The sequence below is a fragment of the Cynoglossus semilaevis genome, chromosome 14 (assembly GCF_000523025.1).
Source record: "Cynoglossus semilaevis isolate Cse_v1.0 chromosome 14, Cse_v1.0, whole genome shotgun sequence".
In the NCBI taxonomy this organism is placed as follows: Eukaryota; Metazoa; Chordata; class Actinopteri; order Pleuronectiformes; family Cynoglossidae; genus Cynoglossus; species Cynoglossus semilaevis.
Genome location: NC_024320.1, coordinates 27,769,139 through 27,791,917, shown reverse-complemented (window position 1 = coordinate 27,791,917; position 22,779 = coordinate 27,769,139). Strand labels below are relative to the sequence as shown.

General features: G+C 37.0%; 1 protein-coding gene across 1 annotated transcript in view; it reads left to right on the top strand.

The window, feature by feature from the left end:
• The window catches only part of pcsk5a (proprotein convertase subtilisin/kexin type 5a), a 32,498-nt gene extending 11,916 nt beyond the window's left edge, over positions 1 to 20,582 (top strand). Inside the window, exons 15-37 of the mRNA XM_008326279.3 lie at positions 744 to 846; positions 986 to 1,176; positions 1,943 to 2,027; positions 2,492 to 2,595; positions 2,689 to 2,827; positions 3,682 to 3,797; positions 5,178 to 5,280; positions 5,599 to 5,735; positions 6,457 to 6,657; positions 6,860 to 6,928; positions 7,102 to 7,144; positions 7,336 to 7,478; positions 8,349 to 8,549; positions 9,564 to 9,647; positions 9,731 to 9,929; positions 12,372 to 12,586; positions 13,220 to 13,462; positions 15,238 to 15,474; positions 15,586 to 15,763; positions 16,393 to 16,610; positions 17,197 to 17,297; positions 17,381 to 17,576; positions 18,915 to 20,582. Coding sequence (XP_008324501.1) covers positions 744 to 846; positions 986 to 1,176; positions 1,943 to 2,027; positions 2,492 to 2,595; positions 2,689 to 2,827; positions 3,682 to 3,797; positions 5,178 to 5,280; positions 5,599 to 5,735; positions 6,457 to 6,657; positions 6,860 to 6,928; positions 7,102 to 7,144; positions 7,336 to 7,478; positions 8,349 to 8,549; positions 9,564 to 9,647; positions 9,731 to 9,929; positions 12,372 to 12,586; positions 13,220 to 13,462; positions 15,238 to 15,474; positions 15,586 to 15,763; positions 16,393 to 16,610; positions 17,197 to 17,297; positions 17,381 to 17,576; positions 18,915 to 19,417 — 3,809 coding nt within the window. The 3' untranslated portion in view covers positions 19,418 to 20,582. The remainder of the gene's footprint in view (positions 1 to 743; positions 847 to 985; positions 1,177 to 1,942; positions 2,028 to 2,491; positions 2,596 to 2,688; positions 2,828 to 3,681; positions 3,798 to 5,177; positions 5,281 to 5,598; positions 5,736 to 6,456; positions 6,658 to 6,859; positions 6,929 to 7,101; positions 7,145 to 7,335; positions 7,479 to 8,348; positions 8,550 to 9,563; positions 9,648 to 9,730; positions 9,930 to 12,371; positions 12,587 to 13,219; positions 13,463 to 15,237; positions 15,475 to 15,585; positions 15,764 to 16,392; positions 16,611 to 17,196; positions 17,298 to 17,380; positions 17,577 to 18,914) is intronic.
• Positions 20,583 to 22,779: the final 2,197 nt, after the last annotated feature.

Sequence of the window (22,779 nt, the reverse complement as noted above, 5' to 3'; positions counted from 1 at the left end):
CACACCTTCCCAAGCAGAAAGTTCAATTTTATCTTCCCTGTAGTGTAAAAGTTGTGCCAAAACATTACGCTAACTACCGCTGCGGCGCCATCTAATGGAGTCAGAAATGATGCCATCGTAGCTTTATGGCCTTGATAACATGGTTTTACAGAGGAGACGTCTGAGTTAACACCGAACAACCATAACCCCAAAGTAATTCCTCTACTTCAGAACTGCAGGCAGAGGGAATCCTTCAATTCCAAGACAAATATGGACACAGAGATATAAATATATAGATAGATAGATTTTGTAAAAAGGAAAACGCAAAACCTTCCACCTTCCAATCATTCATGGTTTTGCTGTTGAAGGGGGGTTGGTTTTGTGAGTGAATTCAATAGACATTTGGCGAAAGACTTCTTGTTTTTCCAAAACCAGTTGCTTTTTAATTATTTATTTCAGATTCATTGCACTGCCTACTTAATGCAGTTCAGTTCACAAATCAAATCTGGTAAATTAAAATAATTTATATATATATATATAGTTAGTTAGTTTTATATATATATATAGTCAGTATTGTATTAAAAATATATTATCAAAGTGTTTTACATTTCCACAAATGTGAATGTCTACAGTCAGTGTACAGTGTTACAATTGCATGTGTCGTGTAGACATTTTTTATGCCTATGTTCAGCCAACAACAGATGTGTCTGTGCAGTGTTACCATGGTGATGCAGTGACTTGACTGTGACTATTGCCCCTGACAGGACCCTGTGACCCAGAATGCAGTGAGGATGGTTGTTTGGGGCCCAGCCCGCAGCATTGTCTCACGTGCTCACATTTTTTTCTCCAGTACAAGAACGGCACAAGGTTGGTCACGTTCACAGCTGCATCGCAACAGAGGCAGCAGCTCACTGTATAAAAGATTTTTGTTTAAAAAAAGGCATAGAGTTACATTATTCATGCTGAATGTGCAAATTTCTCTGCTTATTCTCCCTGTAAAATTAAGGTTGTGTGTATCGGAGTGTCCCAAGGGATTCTGGGGAGACCGCTGGCGTTGTAAAAGATGTCCCTCTTCCTGTGAGGTCTGCACCGGCAGCCGTGGTGACCAGTGTACTTCCTGTCAACCTGGTTATCACCTGACTGAGGGAACCAATGTCTGCACAGCCTTCTGCGAGGATAACTACTACCTGGACCATGGTTGGTTCTCAGTTCAAATATACAGTAGTAACTGTAAATTATCTTTTCAGTTCAAAGATACAGTAGTAACTGTAAATTATCTTCTCAGTACCATATTTTCCAAACTGTGGGTGATGCCTTTTTTCGTGAGAGTTTGGCTCGTCCTGCGACCTTTATTCAGAAGAGACTTATATCTCAATAAAATACGTCATACCACCTATAGCCACAGGAGAGCACTATCCTCGTGACCATTGAACGCTGATACTGGACTGCCTAAAATGACACCAATAAACAACATAGGTGGGCGCTGCCAGTCACTCAGTTGAAATTCTAATTTCCCACTGGATTTCTTCCAAGACAGGAAGGAAATTTGTAACTCTGCCAGTTTTGTTCCTGATATAAAGAATTTTTGGAACATCTTGACAAAACACTGTTTTAATAACATAACACATTTTGCTCATGCATTGTCATCTTCGAAAATACGGTTTTGTTTTTTTTTTTCATTTTTAACCCCTCCATAGTTTTCTTTTTTTTTTTTTCATTTTTAACCCCTCCACAGTTTTGCCGTGATATGCCGTCATAAATTCTAAACTAAACCCCAAAACTATAATGATTTTAATGTATGTCAATCCCTGACTTTTAAGGGTTTTCTACATAAATGTACATCACGAGTTGAGTCATGTTGCAGGATGTAAGTTATCAATTTCGATTATGGCATTTTTCATGTTTTTTAAAAAAAAGGGAGGAGAGATGTAATGTCCATTCACGTGTGTTCTTTACCCCACAGAGACAGACGTGTGCAGAAAGTGCAGTGAAAACTGCTTGAATTGTGTTTCCCACAGCATCTGCACCGAATGCAGCCCAGGCACAAGGTGAAGATAATTCTCTGTGGAAAACTTGAATGAAGTGTTCAGTGAAAGCCTCTGCTCCTCTAACAGCTACATATCACACCAGCTCTCTCTTCGCACACTCCCTCTGCAGCATCAAATTAAAAATTTAAAGAGATTAGGTGGCTCCTTTTATAAAAGTTGCATTCAGAGCTGCGTGTCATCCTTCCCCCTTACACACAGCTCATAAAAGAAAAATGTGTCCTGATTTCCATTTTTGCAGTATCATCAAAGGGAAAAGCAAAACAGCACAGATTCACCACATTGTTAAGTTGGTTTCCTGATTACAGTGTTCACTGACTCAGTCCAACAAGAGCTGATGGTGGTGTGCTCTGGGCTGGAAAACTGAGCTTGCACTCAAAAGGCAATGAGTCATCAGTATGGTCCTTACATGATTTGTGTGCGTGTGAATGTGCCACAATGCCTCACCCTCTGCCCTCCCGCTCCAGCCTGCAGGGGAACAGGTGCCAGCGGAGCTGCTCAGCTGGATATTACCATGACAAACAGGAAGACGAGTGCAGACCCTGTCACCAGGCCTGTGCTACCTGTGCAGGTGAGAGCTCGGGAGCCAGGATCCATCTTTTTTTGTTCGTGTCCTTTGGGTGCGTTTAAAACAATTTTTATTTTGGCACATTCGACGTATCAGGCGCAGGTGCTGAGGATTGCAGACAATGTGCAGAAGGCTACGTGCTGGAGAAGTGGAGGTGTGTGGCCTCCTGCAGTCCCAATTTCTACGCCGCAGAGCCAAACCCAGAGATAGCTGCTGAGCACAGGATATGTAGGAGGTGAGTTCACTGGTGTGTGTTCAGTGGTGGGTGGTTTGTTTATCTGCTGATGACAGGCCCAATATCTGGAGGTTGGCTCTTGTGTGTATGTGATTTTTTTTTTTTAAACTTCAGTATTTAGCATCTATATATTGTGTTGTGTTTAGTGTATATATACATATATATGTATGTATATATAAATAACACAATGCTGACTGTCCATGTGTCACAAAATTAAAAAATGTATATTTTTAAAGAATATATGTGTAAATGTTGTTCCTCTGACCAAGATATATTACAGTGGTACCAAAGTAATTTAAAATTTAACTTTAAATGTCCTGTGGTGTGATTGTCTGACATATCAGTGACCTTAATAATAACAGCATATTTAAAAAAGAAAAAAATGAATTGTATTTTTCTTCAATTAATACAAAATAATTAGGTGTTTTCAATAGTCACAGGACGTGAGGAGAATAATATCAGCAATAGCGCCAAGGATTTTATTAGAGTTATTACAAGGTTTAACAAATTAATCTAAAATGTCTCGAAAAATCAAGGAGCAATGTCCTCATTTGCATGAGGATTTGGAAAATTAATCCAAACATTTTCATAAGGCAGGGTTAAATATCAAAGCAGACATGATTAAAATGCATGAGTAAGTGAGCTAAAAACGAAAATAGCTTTCACGTCACACCATATGACAAATTATGGCACTGATAACAACAAATGGATGAAAAAAAATACATATTCTGATACAAAATCTAAAAGATGACATATATATACATATATACATTTGGAAAGTTGAGAGTCTTAACACAAGTCATTTTTAGGGATTATATTATATTATATTATATTATATTGTCTGTTTTCTTCAGGTGTGACACCAGCTGTCTTACCTGTGTGGGGCCGGGCTCCAGGAACTGCAGCAGTTGTTCCAGCGGTCACAGCCTGCAGGAGGGAGAATGTGTTGTTAACACTTTGTGTGCAGAGGGTCAGTAAAATACTTCTCTTTGTCCTTCAGTAACATGCAGCCATTGAAACCTCTGCAACAGTAAAATCCCATTGTTTCCTTCACTTGGTAAAATGCATGAATTCCATTGTATATATTAAATGTATTATTTATATTTGTTTATCTATACAGTAAACTTTATATGGACAGGATCAGGAACGAGGTCATTAGAGGGACACAGACAGGAAGGTTTGGAGAAAAAGCTAGAGAAGCCAGATTGAGATGGTTTGGACATGTGCAGAGTGCAAAAAATTTAAGAAAGAATTTTTCAAAAAAAATTTTTTCAAAAAAAAATCAAAAAAAAAAAATTTCAAAAAAAAATTTTCAAAAAAAAAATTTTCAAGAAATTTTTTTTCAAAGATTTTAACCAAATTTTTTCAAAAACTGACAAATTTTGAATGACCAACAAGAGGAAGAGGAACAACACAGACAGGAAGGTTTGGAGAAAAAGCTAGAGAAGCCAGATTGAGATGGTTTGGACATGTGCAGAGGAGGGACAGTGGAGACATTGGTAGAAGAATGTTAGAGATGGAGCTACCAGGTAGGAGAAAGAGAGGAAGACCAAAGAGGAGATATATGGATGCAGTGAGGGAGGACATGCAGATAGTTGGAGTCAGAGTAGGAGATGCAGAGAACAGGGAGAGATGGAGATCAATCATTTGCTGTAGCAACTCCTGAAGAAAGTTGAATATTTTAAATTTTATCAAAATATTTTTTTTCAAAACCAATTTTTCAAAAAAAAATTTAAGAAAGAATTTTTCAAAAAAAAATTTTTCAAAAAAAATAAAAAAAAAAATTTCAAAAAAAAATTTTTCAAGAATTTTTTTTTCAAAGATTTTAACCAAAAATTTTCAAAAACTGACTAATTTTGAATGACCAACAAGAGGAAGAGGAACAACACAGACAGGAAGGTTTGGAGAAAAAGCTAGAGAAGCCAGATTGAGATGGTTTGGACATGTGCAGAGGAGGGACAGTGGAGACATTGGTAGAAGAATGAAGAAGAGATGGAGCTACCAGGTAGGAGACAAAGAGGAGATATATGGATGCAGTGAGGGAGGACATGCAGATAGTTGGAGTCAGAGTAGGAGATACAGAGAACAGGGTGAGATGGAAATCAATGATTCGCTGTTGCAACCCCTGAAAAAGGGACAAACCGAAAGAAAAAGAAGTTTATCTATAAACTTTATAACACCTGCAAATTCTGTGTGGTTGCTCACTCATTAGTACATACTGTATATTTACATATACTTTTTTTATTAATATGGATATGTATGTATAAATATCTAACTATATATGTTTAATATATATAGATATAAAAGTTCTTAATTTATGACATTCATTCTGCTACTGTATGTGACCCAGGGGAGTACCATGATAGTAATGGACAATGCCAGGCATGTCATACAACATGCGCCAAGTGTACAGGACCACAGAGCACAGACTGCATCAGCTGTGTTTCTTCACGGTGAGTTGAACTTGGTAGTGTAGAAAAATAGCACAGCACACAATAATCAGTTATGGTTGCAGTACTGCTAGTAATAGGTAGCGGCTATTACTAGCCGCTAAATGTTTTTAAACATTTTATTTAAAAAATATTTGTTTAAAAAAAAAACATTAAAAATAAAATCCAAGTTTCTCTGACGTGAGAGTAAGTTTAAAGATTCCAAGATAGTTGTTATCATTGAAAAGTTCTATTAGAAACTTCTATGTTGAGATTCAGCCTCTATTCATGATGAACTGATTAGTTTAAATTTAAGCTGATAATTTTTGTTGTTCCTTTTAGGGTCATGAATGAGGGCCTCTGCGTGGTTGAATGTGGTAGTGGCAAATTTCCGTCTGGAGGGCGCTGTCACTTGTGTGACCACACTTGTGCCACCTGTGTGGATGCAGGAAGAGCCAGCTGCACCAGCTGCGACACAGGTGAAGAAAACAGGAATAAATAGTTTTGCCAAAAAATAAACAGAATATAGACACAGCTGGGTGAATTTAGTTGGAAATTTTTAAAATGTATTTATTTAATTTGTTCATATCCAGTTTAGTTCCTGTTTGGTCAACTTGTTTGTGAAAGCGCTATGGTAAGCCAGTTCAGCAGCCTCTGGGGTAGTGTTCAATGACAAACAACTAGCTCAGGGTTATGTCCATCTGCTGGTGCTATTGGTCTGTTTCTGCTGGTCTGGGTCAGTGAATATACAAAAGAATATTATTATACAAATATATACAAAACTATGCTTTTTTTTTCTCAGATTTTCTACCTTTTTATTAATGTCTTTTAAGACTGGTCTTTCGAAACTTACTACAACTACAACCCAGAAATTTTAAAATGTCAAACTGGAACTATTTATTTTATTTTATATTATTTTATTACTTATCTTTAGCAGTGAGAATCTCCTACTCATGATTGCTGTCATTAAGCAGGGGTTATCTACAAGCTACTTGTTTAATTATAAAAATAAATCTTGTCAATTTATATATTTAACATGTATTCCACAACATATATGATGGCATTTTCTATTGGTTCTGACTGCCCTGTTATGTTCTCTGTCCATTAAAAATGACAACAGCTTCAGGTAACAGTCAGTTGAGGTTCCACCTGTCGACTGTACTCTTCTCCTCACACCACCATTTGTTGAACTATTTCCAGATAAGTTTGGAATGGAGCGTTACCTTTATAAAGGTCAGTGTCTGGACATGTGTCCTGAGGCTTTCTACCACAGCAAGGACGGGAGATGTGAGTCGTGCCCAGAGAACTGCCGGCTCTGCACCGGCCCCAACCGCTGCCACAGGTGTAACTCCTCCTACTACAGCTCTGATGGTGCATGTGTGAAGCTGGAGTGTGGAGAAGGTAAACAAGGTCACTGTGTTACCTAAGTCATTTTCCTTGTATGTGTTTTTTTTTTTTTTTTTGTAACATGTAGACACTCCATGTCTCAGGTGACCTTGGAAAAGCACTGTCTCACACCTGCCCTCCTTCCATTCTCTCCTTCTCACCTTGTGTCTCTTGCTATGCATTTCCCTCCATCTCCGAACACATTTTTTGGTCTCAGGGGAGGTGAAGGACCCAGAATCTGACGACTGCATGGCTTGTGAGGAAGGTTGCAGCAAGTGTGTACTGTGTAAGTCAGGCCGCAGTGACCGGTCCGCAGTTTTATTTTTATTTTTTTCCTCCAAATAAACTGTGCTTTGGAGTTAACTTTCCTCCCAAGTGTGTTATCACCCATGTCCAAGGCTCTTTCCTGGTAGTTCCTCTTCAAAAGAAGAGCTGAGTTTCTTTGTCTGCTTCCAACAGATAACCCCAAGCATTGTCTGTCCTGCACTGAGGGCTTTTACAAGTAAGACTGTGTGCCTCGCTGTTGCCATGTGTGATCTGACTTCTCTGCACTCGCGCTGTCTCTCAGTGCACTGCAGAACTAAAAAAGAAGCCCTTTTTCTGCTGTGGAGATCTGAAGCATTTGTGTGTCCATGTAAGACACAGAGTGAAGTTCAATCACTGGTATCAAGTGCGTTTTTTTTTTTTAACCAGCTTTCAGGAAAGCTGCTACAGGAACTGTCCAGCTAAGACCTACAGCGTGGAGGAGGAGATGACCTGTGTGCCGTGTGATGACAACTGTGTGAGCTGTGACCAACATGAGTGCTACTGGTGTGAGACCGACCTCTTCTTATCAGGTAATAACCAGCTCCACTGGGCCATGGACACAAGTTTCTTCGTTGAAAAATTAAAAAAAAAAAAGGATCACACTTGTTTTTGTCTATAAACTACTGTCTATGTCTTTTAGACACAGTGATACCTTGTAACTTTATGAAATTTACATATTCTTCTTGATATTTTTTAAAATGTATTAAGTCAATGGTTTGGATTAGTCACAGGTAAATACAGGTGTTTTTATATAGATATACATAGATCTTGTATCAGATATACTGATTTATTTTGGTCATATTTATTGAATTTTGAGTTTTCTAGATGATTAATTCACAGTTAAAATACAGTCATATTTATTGAATTTTGAGTTTTCTGGATGATTAATTCACAGTTGCCCTGTGATTGAGATAAAAACTTAATTTGTTTGTCTGCATTTGCGTGATAGGTTTTCTATGTATTTGTTCTATTTTTCTTAGTATGTATTTACTTAGTAACTTACTTTTTTAACTTAGTAATTTGTAAAATGTATTTTATCAGGATTTTTTGTTTTTTAGTATGGATTTGATTATATATTTTTTATTTTATTTTATTTAGGATATGTCAGGATATGTCGTAGGTCATATTCAGCTGACCTTTACTATTTTAGCCATAACTAGAGCTGTAAAGTAACAATATTGGAGAAAAAAATGTTTTTTGTAAAAACTGCAGTACAACAAGTTAATTTACAGAACAATGCCAGGAGCCACCAAAGGCTTTATAAGAAGTTCTACAATTGCATTTGAACGCCCCGTGGCCTGTAAATAGACTGTGATGTGTGAAATCACTGCAGTAAGTTGTGGAAAAGCTCCGCTAAATGGGTTAGGACGTGTGTTAGAAGTGTCTCCTTTTGTTTCCAGAGGGGGCTTGTGTTTCCGAGTGTCCGGATGGTTACTATGGTGACGAAGACACCAACGACTGCGAGGAGTGTCACTCAGACTGTGAGACATGTAATGGCTTCGAGGCCAGCGACTGTCTGTCCTGTGAAGACAAGATGGTACTGGAAAATGGAATGTGTGTGCCGGAAAACAAGGTCTGTCCCTTTAAGACCTTTCGCACCGGTGAGATTAATACTTACATTTGCACTAATCAACTGCCTGCCCTTAATGAATCAGGGATTTGAACACTTTCACAAGGGCAGGAAGTAAATTGTGGAGGGTAATTGGTCTGTGGGCCTCCTTCCCTGACCCCCCCCCCCTCTCCTGCCCCCCCACCTCAGTATTCAAACAGACAGAAGTACAGTCAGATACAAACCTTGAAATAATTCACCCTACGCAGAACATTTAGCTTCTCACAAGAGTAAGTGGGACAGACCTTGAAACAACACATGGTAATTAGTGGAGGCTGAGACACCTTAATTATAGGAAGTGGAATAACCTGGAGAAAAGAACATACTGTAGGTTAAACTGAAAGTTGTAAATGAAGGAGTAAAATTAAAAGAGCTCCTGAAACATTTTTGTATTATGAAACATTATATTATATTATATTATATTATATTATATTATATTATATTATATTATATTATATTATATTATATTATATTATATTATTATTCAAGTATCTTTCAGTTTTTTTACCCAGACCAGAATAAGAATCAAGCCTCACTGACAGGACTTGGTCTCTTTTTCCTAATATATGATGAGAAATAAAAGTATCACTTAATCATAAAAACGTTATTTCAGGAAACCAGTTAAGACAAAAAGCCATACCTTTATTCGAAGGAGTTGTTTTTATTTAAAAGGTTTTGAAAGTATATTTTTTTGGCATTTGAGTAAAGGAACAAGTTCTTTTTTTCAGCCTTTGTGGGGTAAAGGGTGAATTTTAAAGAGTACTTTATCTTTCCTTTTTTTTTCTCTCTCTTATATAATAACAACACAGACGTGTGTGGCACTGTGGGGCAGAGAAACGTACTTGACCTTTTTTCACTTACATGAAGAGAGAATATACTTATGTTCTAGGAGTTGACCAGTCAGTGTTTTTTTATTTTTCTAATATTTTATTTTGACATCAAGGATCCACATTAAATTACATCAAACTATCATAACACGTGTCCTGTAACACTGTTGTCTGGTCAGATGATGGGGAGTGTGTGGACTGCCATCCCTCCTGCGAGTCCTGCTCTGGAGATGAGAGAAACCAGTGTACAACGTGTGCAAAAGGTCCGACCGTCACCTGTGTGATATTCTCTCCTCGTCCAGTGTCTCCCGCAGCAGCTCTTTACTCTTGTCCTCCTCTCTCACAGGACAGTTTCTGACCACACAGCAAACATGTGTTTCCAAGTGTCCGGTGAATTTCTTTGCCAATCAGATGAGCGGTGAGTGTGAGGTCTGCTCTCCGGGCTGTTTGCAGTGTGTGGACGACCAGCGATGCACCCGCTGTCAGAGCTCTCGGAGAACTCCATTATTCCTCCAGGACGGACAGTGTGTCCAACAGTGTGTCAGGTCAGCAGTCTTTCCTCTCTTAGGCGTTCATTTTGATGTGTTTACAGTAGTTAACACAAAAGCTTCACAGGTTTGACATGAAAATGAACATGAAACATGTAACAACAACATTTAACTTTGCTATTGTCCTTCGCATTTTGTCCACACCCAGCTTTCCTTTTTTTTCTTTTCCCAGAATATGACTGAATGAATATGAGGAAAACTTGGCACAAGCTGTGAAGTACAGGACCATGCACACACTCACACACACATACACAAATGCACCTTGGGTCTAGGTGACCCAGTGGGTCAACATGAGGGTATTTAAATGATATTAATGATATAATATGTTAGTGACATCACTGCAGATCTTTTTTATGATTTACTAATGTAGTGGATTTGCAGCTCCATGTTTCCAGGCTGTGTCCATCCATGTTAGTGCAGTGATGTGAAGTTGAGCTGCTTTACGTCAGAAGAGTTTCTGATGCCTTTAATTCAATTCATAACGTGTTAAATTCCACCAATTTGTATTGTTATGGGGAAGCAGTGAGAAGGACTCCAGTGGGTTTCCAAGTCTATTTTTTCCCCTTCGTTTCATTACCTCTGGATGAACTTCATTTCAATGGGGCCGGAATGTTCCATAGACTCCCGAAGGCACCAAATGTGGCGTGCACCTCGGGAGTGGTGAAAATTTAATCATCTTCAAATTTGGTGGTGTCATCCAAACCCCACTGAGATCAAATTAGTTTTTGTCATGTGATGTGGTAAATTTAAAAAAAACTTCACTGGTGAGACATGAGTGCAGTCATGAACAAATGACCAGAAAAAAAGCATTAAGTTTGTGAGAACTAAGTCATAAATTTGTAAGACTTAAGTTCTGATGTTGTGACATAATGTCGTGATATTAGTCTAAATGTGAAGGGATTCTCATTCTGACACATTTAAATTACTATAACTATAATTTCATAAACTTGATTTTATTCTCACAAACCTTTGAATTTGCTCTTGTAAACTTTATTTAAACAACTCTATTCTCATAAACCTGAGACCTCTTCTTGTAAGGTAAGGTCTTTTTTCTCATAAAATTACGTCTTTTTCTCTTAATTTTAGATTTTTCTTTTCTTCAATATGGCCTTGATACTCGTATTGCTAGAATGTTATTCATAATTTTATTTATGATCTCATTACTATAATTAGAGAATGTTATCCATAATTTTATTTATGATCTCATTATATTACTATAATTAGAATTTAAATATGAAGCCAAGGATAGATGTGTAAAACAAAGACCTCCTGAGTCTAAAGTCCAACACCAGGAGACATCTTCTGTGTCTGTGTTTTTTTTAATATATTTCATCATTAAAAATACGAAATCCCAGAGAATGAACTCATATCTTGTCCTCGCTGGAGAGGTCCTTGAAGCTTGTCAAGAAAGGTTGAGCTCAGTATCCAAAGGTCATAATCCAAAGGTCATAAACCGAGTGTATCATAGCAGGCTATAAAAATATAGTTCCGTATTTTGGCTAAAAGAAAGGGGAACATTTGTCGAAATGTGTTACAAAAAAACATGTTGAGACATGTCACTGATCCAGGGAAGTTCAAAAGGTCAAAAAGTGTTTTACCAAAACATAAGATTAGTGGAAAGGATACAGTGATTTAAGAATACAGTGATATATATAATAAAGCATAGAAAGAATGTGTGATGTTTTGAAATAAAATCATTTATACTACTTTGAATATATTTTTGAATATATCTGCAGGTAACGCAAGATAGAGAAAGTGTCTGAATAAGACTAAGACCATTAGCACCAGGATGAACTCTTTACCAACGCTGCAGTGCCACAGGATTGTCTGTGTGGATGAATGAGTAGTTGCCATGGTGTGGAGCAGTGATGAGTGCAGGGCACAGCAGAATGTTAGTCCACTTGTTTACCCAGTCTGCAGCAGATACACCCAGGTCTGCCTGCTCATTTGGTTTCCATGTTGTAAACAATATTTTGGTCCAGTTTGGTTTGTATGCATCAGATTTATGAATAAATCAAAAGTCTCATTAGTACTTTGTCAAATTCATCAAATTGATGCACTGAAACAGCCCTTAAAGGAAAGGCTCTGTTCAGGAAGGTTAGTTTAAATCATACTGTTTTAGGTAAATTTGCCGGTTTAATTTACATTAACTGTTAGCGTTGGGTATTGTTAATAATCTCACAGTTCGATTTAATTTGCTTCTTTAGATCACGATTCAATTCGATATCAATTCTACTCAAAATTGATCTGAATGCTTCGACATCCATTCAGTATCAAGTAGAAATACACACTTAGTCCAAAAGGGCAAAAGAAACATGCATTGATAAAAATTGATATTTTTACTCACCACTGTTAACTGTAGCGTAAATACGTTTATAAATCCTGTGCACTGTTTATGTCTGTTTTTCCTCCTGATTGCTGTTGGACTGTGATGGACAGAGGGTATCCTGCAGGCTCCGTGTGTCGTAACTGTGCAGCCGGCTGTGCATCCTGTTGGAGAAACGCCACTCACTGTCTCAGCTGCGAGGAACCTTTTTTCCTACACAAGCACCAGTGTGTGGACGAGTGTCCTGCAGCCCACACTGTCCAGGACGGAGAGTGCAGGCGCTGCGCTGCGGCCTGTCAGGAGTGTGACCCCTTCGGCCAGTGTTCAGGTGCTGAAACACAAAGGAAACTAGGATTTTACTTTTTATTTAAAAATACATTTTGGAAACTAGGATTTTACTTTTTATTTAAGAAAAAAAATGTATTTCTTACTTTATTTAACTTTTACCTTTTTGCTATAGAGTCATTACTGAAAAGCAAGGGATTAAAAAAAATCCCTGAGGACAATTGAAAATATTCCGTGGATTTCCTCGAGTATTTGTCCTGCAATATGTGACTCACTTTGATTAGAAAGTAAAGAATTGACATTTTGGAGTTACAGGTGGAAAAATCCATGAATAATTGATTATTTTCTGTTCTGGTTTTTGCACACTTCTAGATTTGCATCTTTCATTTTCTACCCTGTTACTGGTCATTCAAGTGTCATTTTCCACACAGTTTGATATGCATTAAAATTTTAATGAGATTAATCTTCATAAGATAATTGATTAATGCATATTGATATGAAATATTTGCACATTATTCATGTGTCTAATCTTATGATAACCCCCCAGGACTTAAAACAGGTTTTAGTTAATAAAAAGTCAAGGGATTATATTCATTTGTGACACAAAAAAAAATAGCGTTATAATATTTGTTTTTAATTTTGAATCATACAGTAATTTGAATTGTACTTGATGCAGAGTGTGAGGAGTTTCACTTCCTCCATGACGGCGTGTGTGTGGTGGGCTGTCCTGGGGGCTTCTTCGAGGACCCAGAGCGAGGAGAGTGTCTGCCCTGCCACCCTGACTGCGCCTTCTGTGACGGACCAAACGCCAACGAATGTGACGCCTGCACCGACCCGGACTCCACCCTGCACAACGGAGCATGTCTGATGCCCTGCCCCCCCTACACCTACAGGGAGTCAGTGACAGGAGAATGCCAAGGTACAAGAGAAAACTTGGAAACATTTTCTGCTACTGCAGCCAGTCTGCACTGGATTTACAAGATTGGTCAAAAAAAAAACTCAATTAAAAAAAAAACATAATTAACCGAAGTTTAAGGTTGTTACATGTTTTGAATATATTTAAATATAAAAAATAAAACTCTTAACCTCTACATTAAAATCTAGAAGAACAAAAAGTTTGTTTTAGACTATTCACTAACTGACTGTATTATATTTAATATTAACAAATTGAAGAAATGTCAGAGCATTTAGTTCTAAATATCAATTGAAAGAAGTACAAAAAGAAGTGAAACAACATTCTGCAAGTTTTCTGAATGATGAAGTCAACTAGTAACAGGTTTGAAAATCAGAGCGTTAGAAAACAGACCTAAAAAAACAGTTTTTAAACAGCAAGGTTGTTGTGTACTGTATACTTCAAAGTGTAAATCTGAAACATTTGAAGGAAGATCAAGCTCTCCTGATCAATTACATTTAATATAACAAACTGATTTGGTTTCTGTTGTACTTCTGTGGTTTTTAAGTCACAGTAGGTCTGTCTGAAGCCTTAGATGGTTCTAATAGTTCTGACGGAGGAAGGTGGAGTATTACCTACATGTACAAATACATGTACATTGATTTCCTCTAATTAATTAACAGCACAGTGAACTGGTTGAAGCTGATTGTCAACAAATCTGTGGCATCAGGAAGTTACCTGCAGGAATGTGCCACCTATAGGCTGCTCCTCCGGTGTTGTTCTGAGTGAGGAGCAGGTAATCTTTAAAACAGTGTGTGTTTAGTCTCCCAAAATAATGAGGGGGATGTTTGATCTAACGTGAGCAGCGTTGAACTCCAGCTGCTACCGTATGTTTGGCACAGAAATAGAGCACATGACAGAAATATCATCACAGCCACAGTGGAGCATATTGGTGTCAGCTTCATCCCTCAAGGCTATTATCCTTCAGCTGGAACTGAGGCTTTCAACCATGGTGGGAATAGGGGAATAGGGAGCTCCTGACAACAGAAACCTTCAGACATCTATTAGGACGAGACGGAAACTCACACTGCAGCTAATGTGTAGATCAACAAAGAAACTGTTCAAGTGAGTGAGGACGGAAATTCTAATTATCGATGTTGGTGAAAAATATCAGAATTTTTTTTTTCTTTTTATAAAAACTCACTCTCATCTGCATTTTATGACCGCGCTGCTTTTATGCAACAGTTTTGATAATTGTTGCTGAGCCTGCCTGTGTTTGTGGCTCTGACTTTAATAGAAAAGCTTCTCAATCATTGGAGAGGCAGCTGTCAAACTCAAAACCACAAAACCACACTGCCAAGAGACACTCCCTCAGCCAAGACACACACTAGAAAACAAAAAACACACAGTGTGTCCCAAGAAAAATGTTGTACGCCATGCCCAGTGTTATTAAAGGAGCTAATAAGGTGAAGCAACTCAACAAAAAAAAGAAGACAGCAGGTGATTATTACTGTTTAATTGTCTTTTAGTCTTCTAATATGGTAATTACATTAAGTTCCACAGTAAAAAATGGGACTGATTGCGCGAGACAATCAAATCCAGAAGAGCTGGACTAATTTGTTGAACAAAAATAAGTTGAGATACTTCAGAAGACTTGTTGCTGAGACCTCCCAAAAACATAAAAAATGAGTTATAATTTGATTGAAATGTTATTAGTTTTCTGCCACTGCACTGAAGTATCTATTTAATTGAAAATTAATAATACTCCAGTTAATATTCTATCCTCAACTCTGTCATTCCAGACTGTGATACATCTTGTCTGTCCTGCCGTGGACCTCACACTTTCTCCTGCACCAGCTGCAGAGACGGTCAAACTCTGGATGGACACAGCCGCTGTGTGCCATCGGCTGACAAATGTCTATCCCACCAGTACGCAGACCAGGATGGGGAATGCCACCAATGCCATAACCACTGCCACAGGTGTTCAGGACCTGGAAAAGCCCACTGTCTGAGCTGCAACCAGGGACATTTTCTACTCAGTGAGTGTAGTTTGGTGTTTTGTCAGTGAGTCCTGTACCGTGCTCTGGAAAACTTCTCTGTATCTGTGGCTTGTTAGCAAAGTTACACGACTTTTGGTGTTGTTGCTGCAGATGGCACATGTGTGGATGAGTGCACGTCAGGCTTCTACGAGGATGTGCTGGCACAGAAATGCGAGCCTTGCCACCCGTCCTGCGACAGCTGTGTGGGAGGGAACCGCCACGAGTGTCTCACTTGTAAAGCCCACCTATTTCGAGAGGGCAAAGAGTGCGTGGAGATCTGCCAGCACAGGTAGTTTAACCCGCTGACTATCCAGCAGCGCTGCTCGTCCGTCACCTGAACGCAGCAGCTGGGCACCATCATTAATAAAAGATCAACAAAGTTTCATAGTGTCCCTGTGGTCACAAAACCACTGTTTTTCCTCTCCTATCTGGACTGATGGCAGTTTGAAGACACAAGCTAATTTAGCCGGAGATTTAAATAGCCCTTCGTGTGGCCTGTAAAATGCTAATTAGACTTGATTTTATTTGGGATGCAATGATTGGGATAGTTAAATTAACGTGCCGTTAAATTGATGTGCCGTTAAATACCCCAGAGAAAACATAAAGGGACACAAAGGCTATTTATTCCTTTGACATGCCTCCCTCATATCGTAACACCTGCCGTGAAGTGCAGAGAATAACAAAAGAGAGGATGGACCCACAGTTGTCAGGTAGGAGCTGAGGGTGAGTTTCCTCTGACATAGTTTGAGGTGGAATATTACCACTGCAGTATCCAGGTCCACAGCATGTCGTGTTATTGTGCAGAAGTGACCTGGTGGCAGTGGAGAGGAATTTCCTTTGAGAACAAACAGACCTCTAATCTCATTTCATTTAATTGAATGTAATCTATCATAACTCTCTCACCATCTATGGCTGCAGTCACTATGGAAACACAGGCTCTGGGATGTGTGAAAAGTGTGACCCCAGTTGTGGGGAGTGCACCGGGGGCAGGGAAGACAGCTGCCTGAGCTGCACTCCAGGACTCATCTACATGCGGAAGGAAAGCCGATGCCTTCCTACGTGTCCGGAGGGATTCTACCACGACGTGGCCCACAGGACCTGTGAGCCCTGCCACGCCAGCTGCAGGACATGCTCAGGTACGAAGCCTCTGAGCAGCAGCAGTCACAGAGTTAAACATATGCAGATGTCAGGCCTCAGGCAGGAAACAGTGGAAAGTCTGGAGAATGTACACAACAGTAGGAAGAATTTCTCAAACAGTACAGGTTTGATTAGACAGTGTTGACAATCCAGACACGAGACAACCAGTCCTGTAACACAAGAACAATCAGAATAAGTTATATGTGTTTCTATATATATGTTATATATATGTAAGTTATATTAATGCAAATCAACATTTTGCACCCACGGATAAGTTTGCCCTGAAAATGCCAGAAAATTAAAAATGTCAGTGAAGTTTTGAACCAAATGGGCTTTTCTAAAGGTCCAGCACAAAAGGTTTGGAAACTACAGTAGTTTACAAGGACATTAAAAATAAAGAGGACACATTTTTACAAAAAGTCTTAAAATACAATAATTTCAGCTTGTCCATTATTGAGGTCAAAGATCTGACAAAGTTTTCTTTCAATACAAAATTGAATAAAAAAGTTCAAAAAGAATAGTTTTAAAGCAGGTACAATTATTTTTTTCTGTAAAGTTAATTTTCTTACTTTTGAACTTTTTCAGGAAAAACGTCTCGTTCATGTTCCACCTGCTACACTGGATACCTGCTGTCTGAGGGAACCTGTGAGTCCAGGTGTGACATCGGACAGTACCCCGTTGTGAAGGTAGCAACATTAAAACCTCTACAGTCAATGACATTCAAAGTTGACCCTGTTGACCTTGTCTGTCTGTCTCTGTTGCCCACCAGGGTTCAAGCCACAGCTGTGAAGACTGCCACAGCTCCTGTCTGGAGTGTCGGGGTCCTGGTCGCACCAACTGTACCATGTGTCCTGCCCAGGCCATTTTAGAAGCTGGAGGGCGCTGTCTGCGCTGTTGTCGCCACGGGGACAGTGAGGAGGCTGGGATACGACAGCAGCACTGTTGTAACTGCACAGAGAGTCGAGGTGGGCTCTAGGTGTGATCAGAGAGGAAGAGCAGGAAGTGGCCTGAGGTTCTGTCCTAAAACATGTAGGATTAGTTAATTGTTAACTCTTAATTACTAGGAGTAAACAATTCACTAAAAATGTTTATTTTAAGTTTTATGTCCTCCTGCCTTCCTCAGTTCCTTTTGTTTTTTAAACCATATATTTAACTTTTTCAACCTTTTCAAGCCACAGACTTATACAAGTAAAGAAACAAAAAACAATGAATGGGACACGAGAAGCCACAGACTTATACAAGTAAAGAAAAAAACAATGAATGGGACACGAATGGCTCCCGAAAAAACTCCTCCCAATTCACAACTCCATTTGTCAGCTTTGAAAGATCCCTCCAGAGCAGCAGCAGAGAAATTATAATTTGACTCCAATGTCTGTAGAAACCTATGCAGCAGAAACCAGTCAGGTAATCAATCATTTTTATTTAAGCTCAAAGAAATGTTTCAGAAAAACCCAGTCTGGAAATGGATGAAGACAAAGAGAAAATTCAGTATTCACCTAGTTTATTGGCCACCAGCAGTATTAGGAGATGTCTTTATGTGATGCTGCCATTTGCTTGTGTTTTTCCTTTTTTTGAATTTGATTTAATGTTTTTTGTTGTTGTTTTTATTCTAATCTATATAAAATCAGATTGAGGCTGCAGTCAGGTCAGGATCTGATTCACAGCTGAGCTTTCAATACAACTGATTCTTCTAAGTTATAAATGTTCATTTAAATGCAGGAATATTTTAATTGGACATAACAGGCCACTGTTGTATTGTGTGTACCCGCATCACTGAGTACTCATTGTTTTAATACATGGGCAGGAAAACTACATTTATTATTTGTTCCTCTAAATAATCCTATACAGGATTCATTTTCTACAGTTAAACACCTTCTCTCTTTCTCCGTTTCTGTCTTGGACACAGACTCCACCACTTTGTCTGTCAAAAAGTAAATAAATAACCACTACAAAATATACTCTGCTTCTGTGCTTTATCTAAACATTACTTATTGCTCATATGCAGATCAGAGTAGATTTTTTTGTGAGTACGTTTTCAAAATTTCTAGAATTTCTTTAGGGGTTTTGAATTCTATTTTTTACATTTAAAAGATCTAGTTTTATTCTCTCATTTTATTGTACAGTCTTTTCAGTCATCTATCATTTTTGTTGCTGCATGTCACTTTCCCCAGGTTTGATCAACAATCTAATCTAATCTAATCTAACAACTCTACAAGTGATGCGAGATTTACCTCGGATTATAGCACCCTGTGCAGGGAAAGGAGGTGTTTAAGAGTGCGTTTATGTCTCCTGTTTATCTGTAGGAGAATGTGTCCTTAGCACCAACTTGGCCTTCACCAATGATGAGGAAGAGGAGATGAGGGGTAACCTGACCCTCTTCATTATCGCATGCATCTTACTGGTGCTGGGACTGGTGGCTGTCGTCTTCATCGTCAGACACTCCCGGTCCAAAAGTGCACCCCGTGACATGCCTCCTCGTGGCTACGAGAAGCTGGGATCTGGTGGAGGCTTCGGTGGGAAGAGCAGCGGCAGCAACAGTAGACACGGAGGCTCTTCAATTTACACCGGCAATGCCAGTTCCTCCGGGGGGCGCCTTCAGGAGACTCAGATGGTTGATTTTGGTGAACGTCGCTCACGGAGTAAGGTGGAAGATGATGATGACGATGACGAGGACATTGTGTACATGGGCAAGGATGGAACCGTGTACAGGAAGTTCCGGTACGGACAACTGGAGGATAACGAGGACGACCTGGAGTATGACGATGAAGGCTACAATTTTAGTTCAGGCAAAGACATTTTTAAATAAGTATCTTCTTCACCTCTTTCTGTTCTGGGCTCTGTTTTATTGTTGTTAATCGCTGTGTCTGTTGTGTATGTGCTGCGTGGAGAAACAGACCTCATTATCTTTTGGTAATATGAGACATGAGGAATTATTTCTATTAAGTTTTATTTACAACTGCAGAAAATTCCACATCATTAAATATTCTTTAGTACAGTGGAACCTCGGTTATCGAACACTTCCCTTTTCGGTTCACAAAACAAAACCATTACTTGGTGGCCGAACAAGAGACTATAACGCGCAAGCAGCATGTGGTCACTAAGCGACTGAGTGTGTGGCGTCAGTCCGTGGATATACACGCTAAGAACTTTTTGTCTGAATTTGCCAGTATTTCTTGTGTTGTGCTATTTCTTCTATTTTTTTTTATTCTTAAATCACCATGGGAAAGAAAAATAGTGAGAACAACAATAGAAGTGAAGAAAGATTATACGAAAGCACGAGAATGGCGTATGTGTCGTCGATTTGTACCATCATTAAGACGAAGAAAGCAGTAAAAGAAGCAAACGTTGCCAAAGGAGTGACTGTGATCACAAAGATTCTCAGACATTATAAGAAGTGGTAAAGTTGTTACTGATTTGGATCAACGAAAAGCAGTTGGCCGGTGGCAGTATCGGAGAACATAATTCTATGGGAAAAAATGGTTTTAGTTTCAGTTCAGAAAACCAAGGCTCCACTGTACTTCGAAATAATGAACGTTTATTACATTTGAAATGTTAAAAATCTCTTTATTCAAATTCTTTAACAATGCGTTTCCTGGTAATCCCTTTAATTTATAAAAGTGTAATGCTATATTTCATCCTTTTTTCATCACTTAACTGTGTTTGCTGTTAATTAATTCAGATTAAATCAGAGTGTAAAAAAAATCTGGACAATGGCTCATGTCATTTCTGGTCAGATGTTGAAAAATGATGAAATGATGAAAATTTTGCATTTTAATAAATAACATTTTTTTTTATTTATTCTTTTTTGAATTTTCTAGCCAAAATCTCAAGTTTGCATTTACAGTTTACATTTTTGGAAAAAAATTATCTTTTCTGCATGTTTCCCTTCAAATAAGCATTTTGAAAAATGTTTAGAAACCTTTTTGTAATATTTCGAAAAAACCTTAGTTTTTGGTCAGGTGATGGAAAATTATGCTGATAATTGTTTTTCAAAATTTTCTTTTGTGCATGTTTGTCATCAAATTAGAGCGTTTTGAAATTTTATTTTAGAAAAAACATTTTTTTTGAAAAATGTTTAGAAAATTATTTTTTAAAAACAATTTTTTAGTCAGATGTTGAAATATTTTGATAAAATCTTTGAACATTTTTTTAATTGTATCTGTTCTGCATGTTTTTCAGCAAAATACAACTATTTGAAAAAACATTGGTCAGACAGATTGGTCAGTAAAATAATGTTAAGGAAAGTCCTTTAAAAAAAATCAAAATTGTATCTTTGCTGCATGTTTGTCAACAAAATATAGCGTTTTTAAAACATTTTGAAAAAAACTTTTTGACACATTTTTAGAAAAACATTTTTTAGAACACTTTGGTCATATACAAAATGTTTTATGAAAATCTTAAAAAATCTTCAAAATTGTATCTTTTCTGCATGTCTTTCTTCAAAATATAACGTTTTGAAAAAAAATTATTAAAAAATTGAAATATTTTCAGAAATAATAAAAATTCTTTTTAGAACACTTAGAAAAAAAATCTTTAAAAAATCTTTTGAATTTTTTTTGAACATTTAGAAAAAAACTTTTTTGAGAAATTATAAAAAATTAATCTTTGAAAAAAAATATTTTCTGCATGTTTCCCATAAAATTAAGACATTTAGAGAACCTTGTTTCCAGGTCGTGACGTTTCCAGTCAAAAACTAAAACATTTTGACAAAATCTTTTTGAAAATTATTTTTAAAAAATGTATCTTCTCCTGCATGTTTCTTATAAACTTAGGGCATTTAGAGAATATTTTTTGAATTTTTTTTCTATAATATTTTCTGTCAAAATGTGAATATTTCTGTCATTTCTGGTCAAAACTAAAACATTTTGACAAACATTTTTGGAAAATTATTTTTTAAAAATGTGCCTTTTTCTGCATGTTTATCATAAAATTAGGGCATTTAGAGAACATTTTTAGAATTTTTTTCTATAAAACTTTCTGTCAAAATCTGAACTTTTTGTGTCATTTCCGGTCAGAAACTAAAAAAGTTTGACAGAAATTCAGTAAAATTATTTTTTTAAATTGCATCTTTTTTTGCATGTTTCCTATAAATTAGGGCATTTAGAGGACATTTTTAGAAATTTTTTTCTATAAAGGTTTTTGTCAAAATGTGAACTTTTTGTGTCATTCCCGGTCAAAAACTAAAACATTTTTGGAAAATAATTTTTTTTTAATGTATCTTTTCCTGCATGTTTTTCATAAAATTAGGGCATTTAGAGAACATTTTTAGAAATGTTTTGCTATAAAGTTCTCTGTCAAAATGTGATTTTTTTGTGTCATTTTTGTTCAAAAACTAAAACATTTTGATGAAAGATTTTTGGAAAATTATTTTTTTAAAATGTATCTTTTCCTGCATGTTTCTCATAAAATTAGAACATTTAGGGAACATTTTTTAAAATTTTTATGTATAAAGTTTTCTGTCAAAATGTGAACTTTTCGTGTCATTTTTGTTCAAAAACTAAGATTTTGATGAAAAATTTTTGGAAAATTATTTTTTAAAAATGTATCTTTTCTGCATGTTTCTCATAAAATTAGGGCATTAAGAGAACATTTTTAGAAATTGTTTTCTATAAAATTTTCTCTCAAAATGTAAATGACACAAAAAATTCACATTTTGACAGAATACTTTATACACAAATATTTCTAAAATTGTTTCTAAAAGCCCTAATTTTATGAGGAACATGCAAAAAACTATAACATTTTAAAAAATATTTTTTCAAACATTTTCCATTCAAATTGTTTAGTTTTTGAACAAAAATGACACAAAAAATTCACATTTTGACAGAATACTTTATACACAAATATTTCTAAAATTGTTTCTAAAAGCCCTAATTTTATGAGGAACATGCAAAAAACTATAACATTTTAAAAAATATTTTTTCAAACATTTTCCATTCAAATTGTTTAGTTTTTGAACAAAAATGACACAAAAAATTCACATTTTGACAGAATACTTTATACACAAATATTTCTAAAATTGTTTCTAAAAGCCCTAATTTTATGAGGAACATGCAAAAAACTATAACATTTTAAAAAATATTTTTTCAAACATTTTCCATTCAAATTGTTTAGTTTTTGAACAAAAATGAAACAAAAAATTGCCATTTTGACAGAAAACGTTATACACAA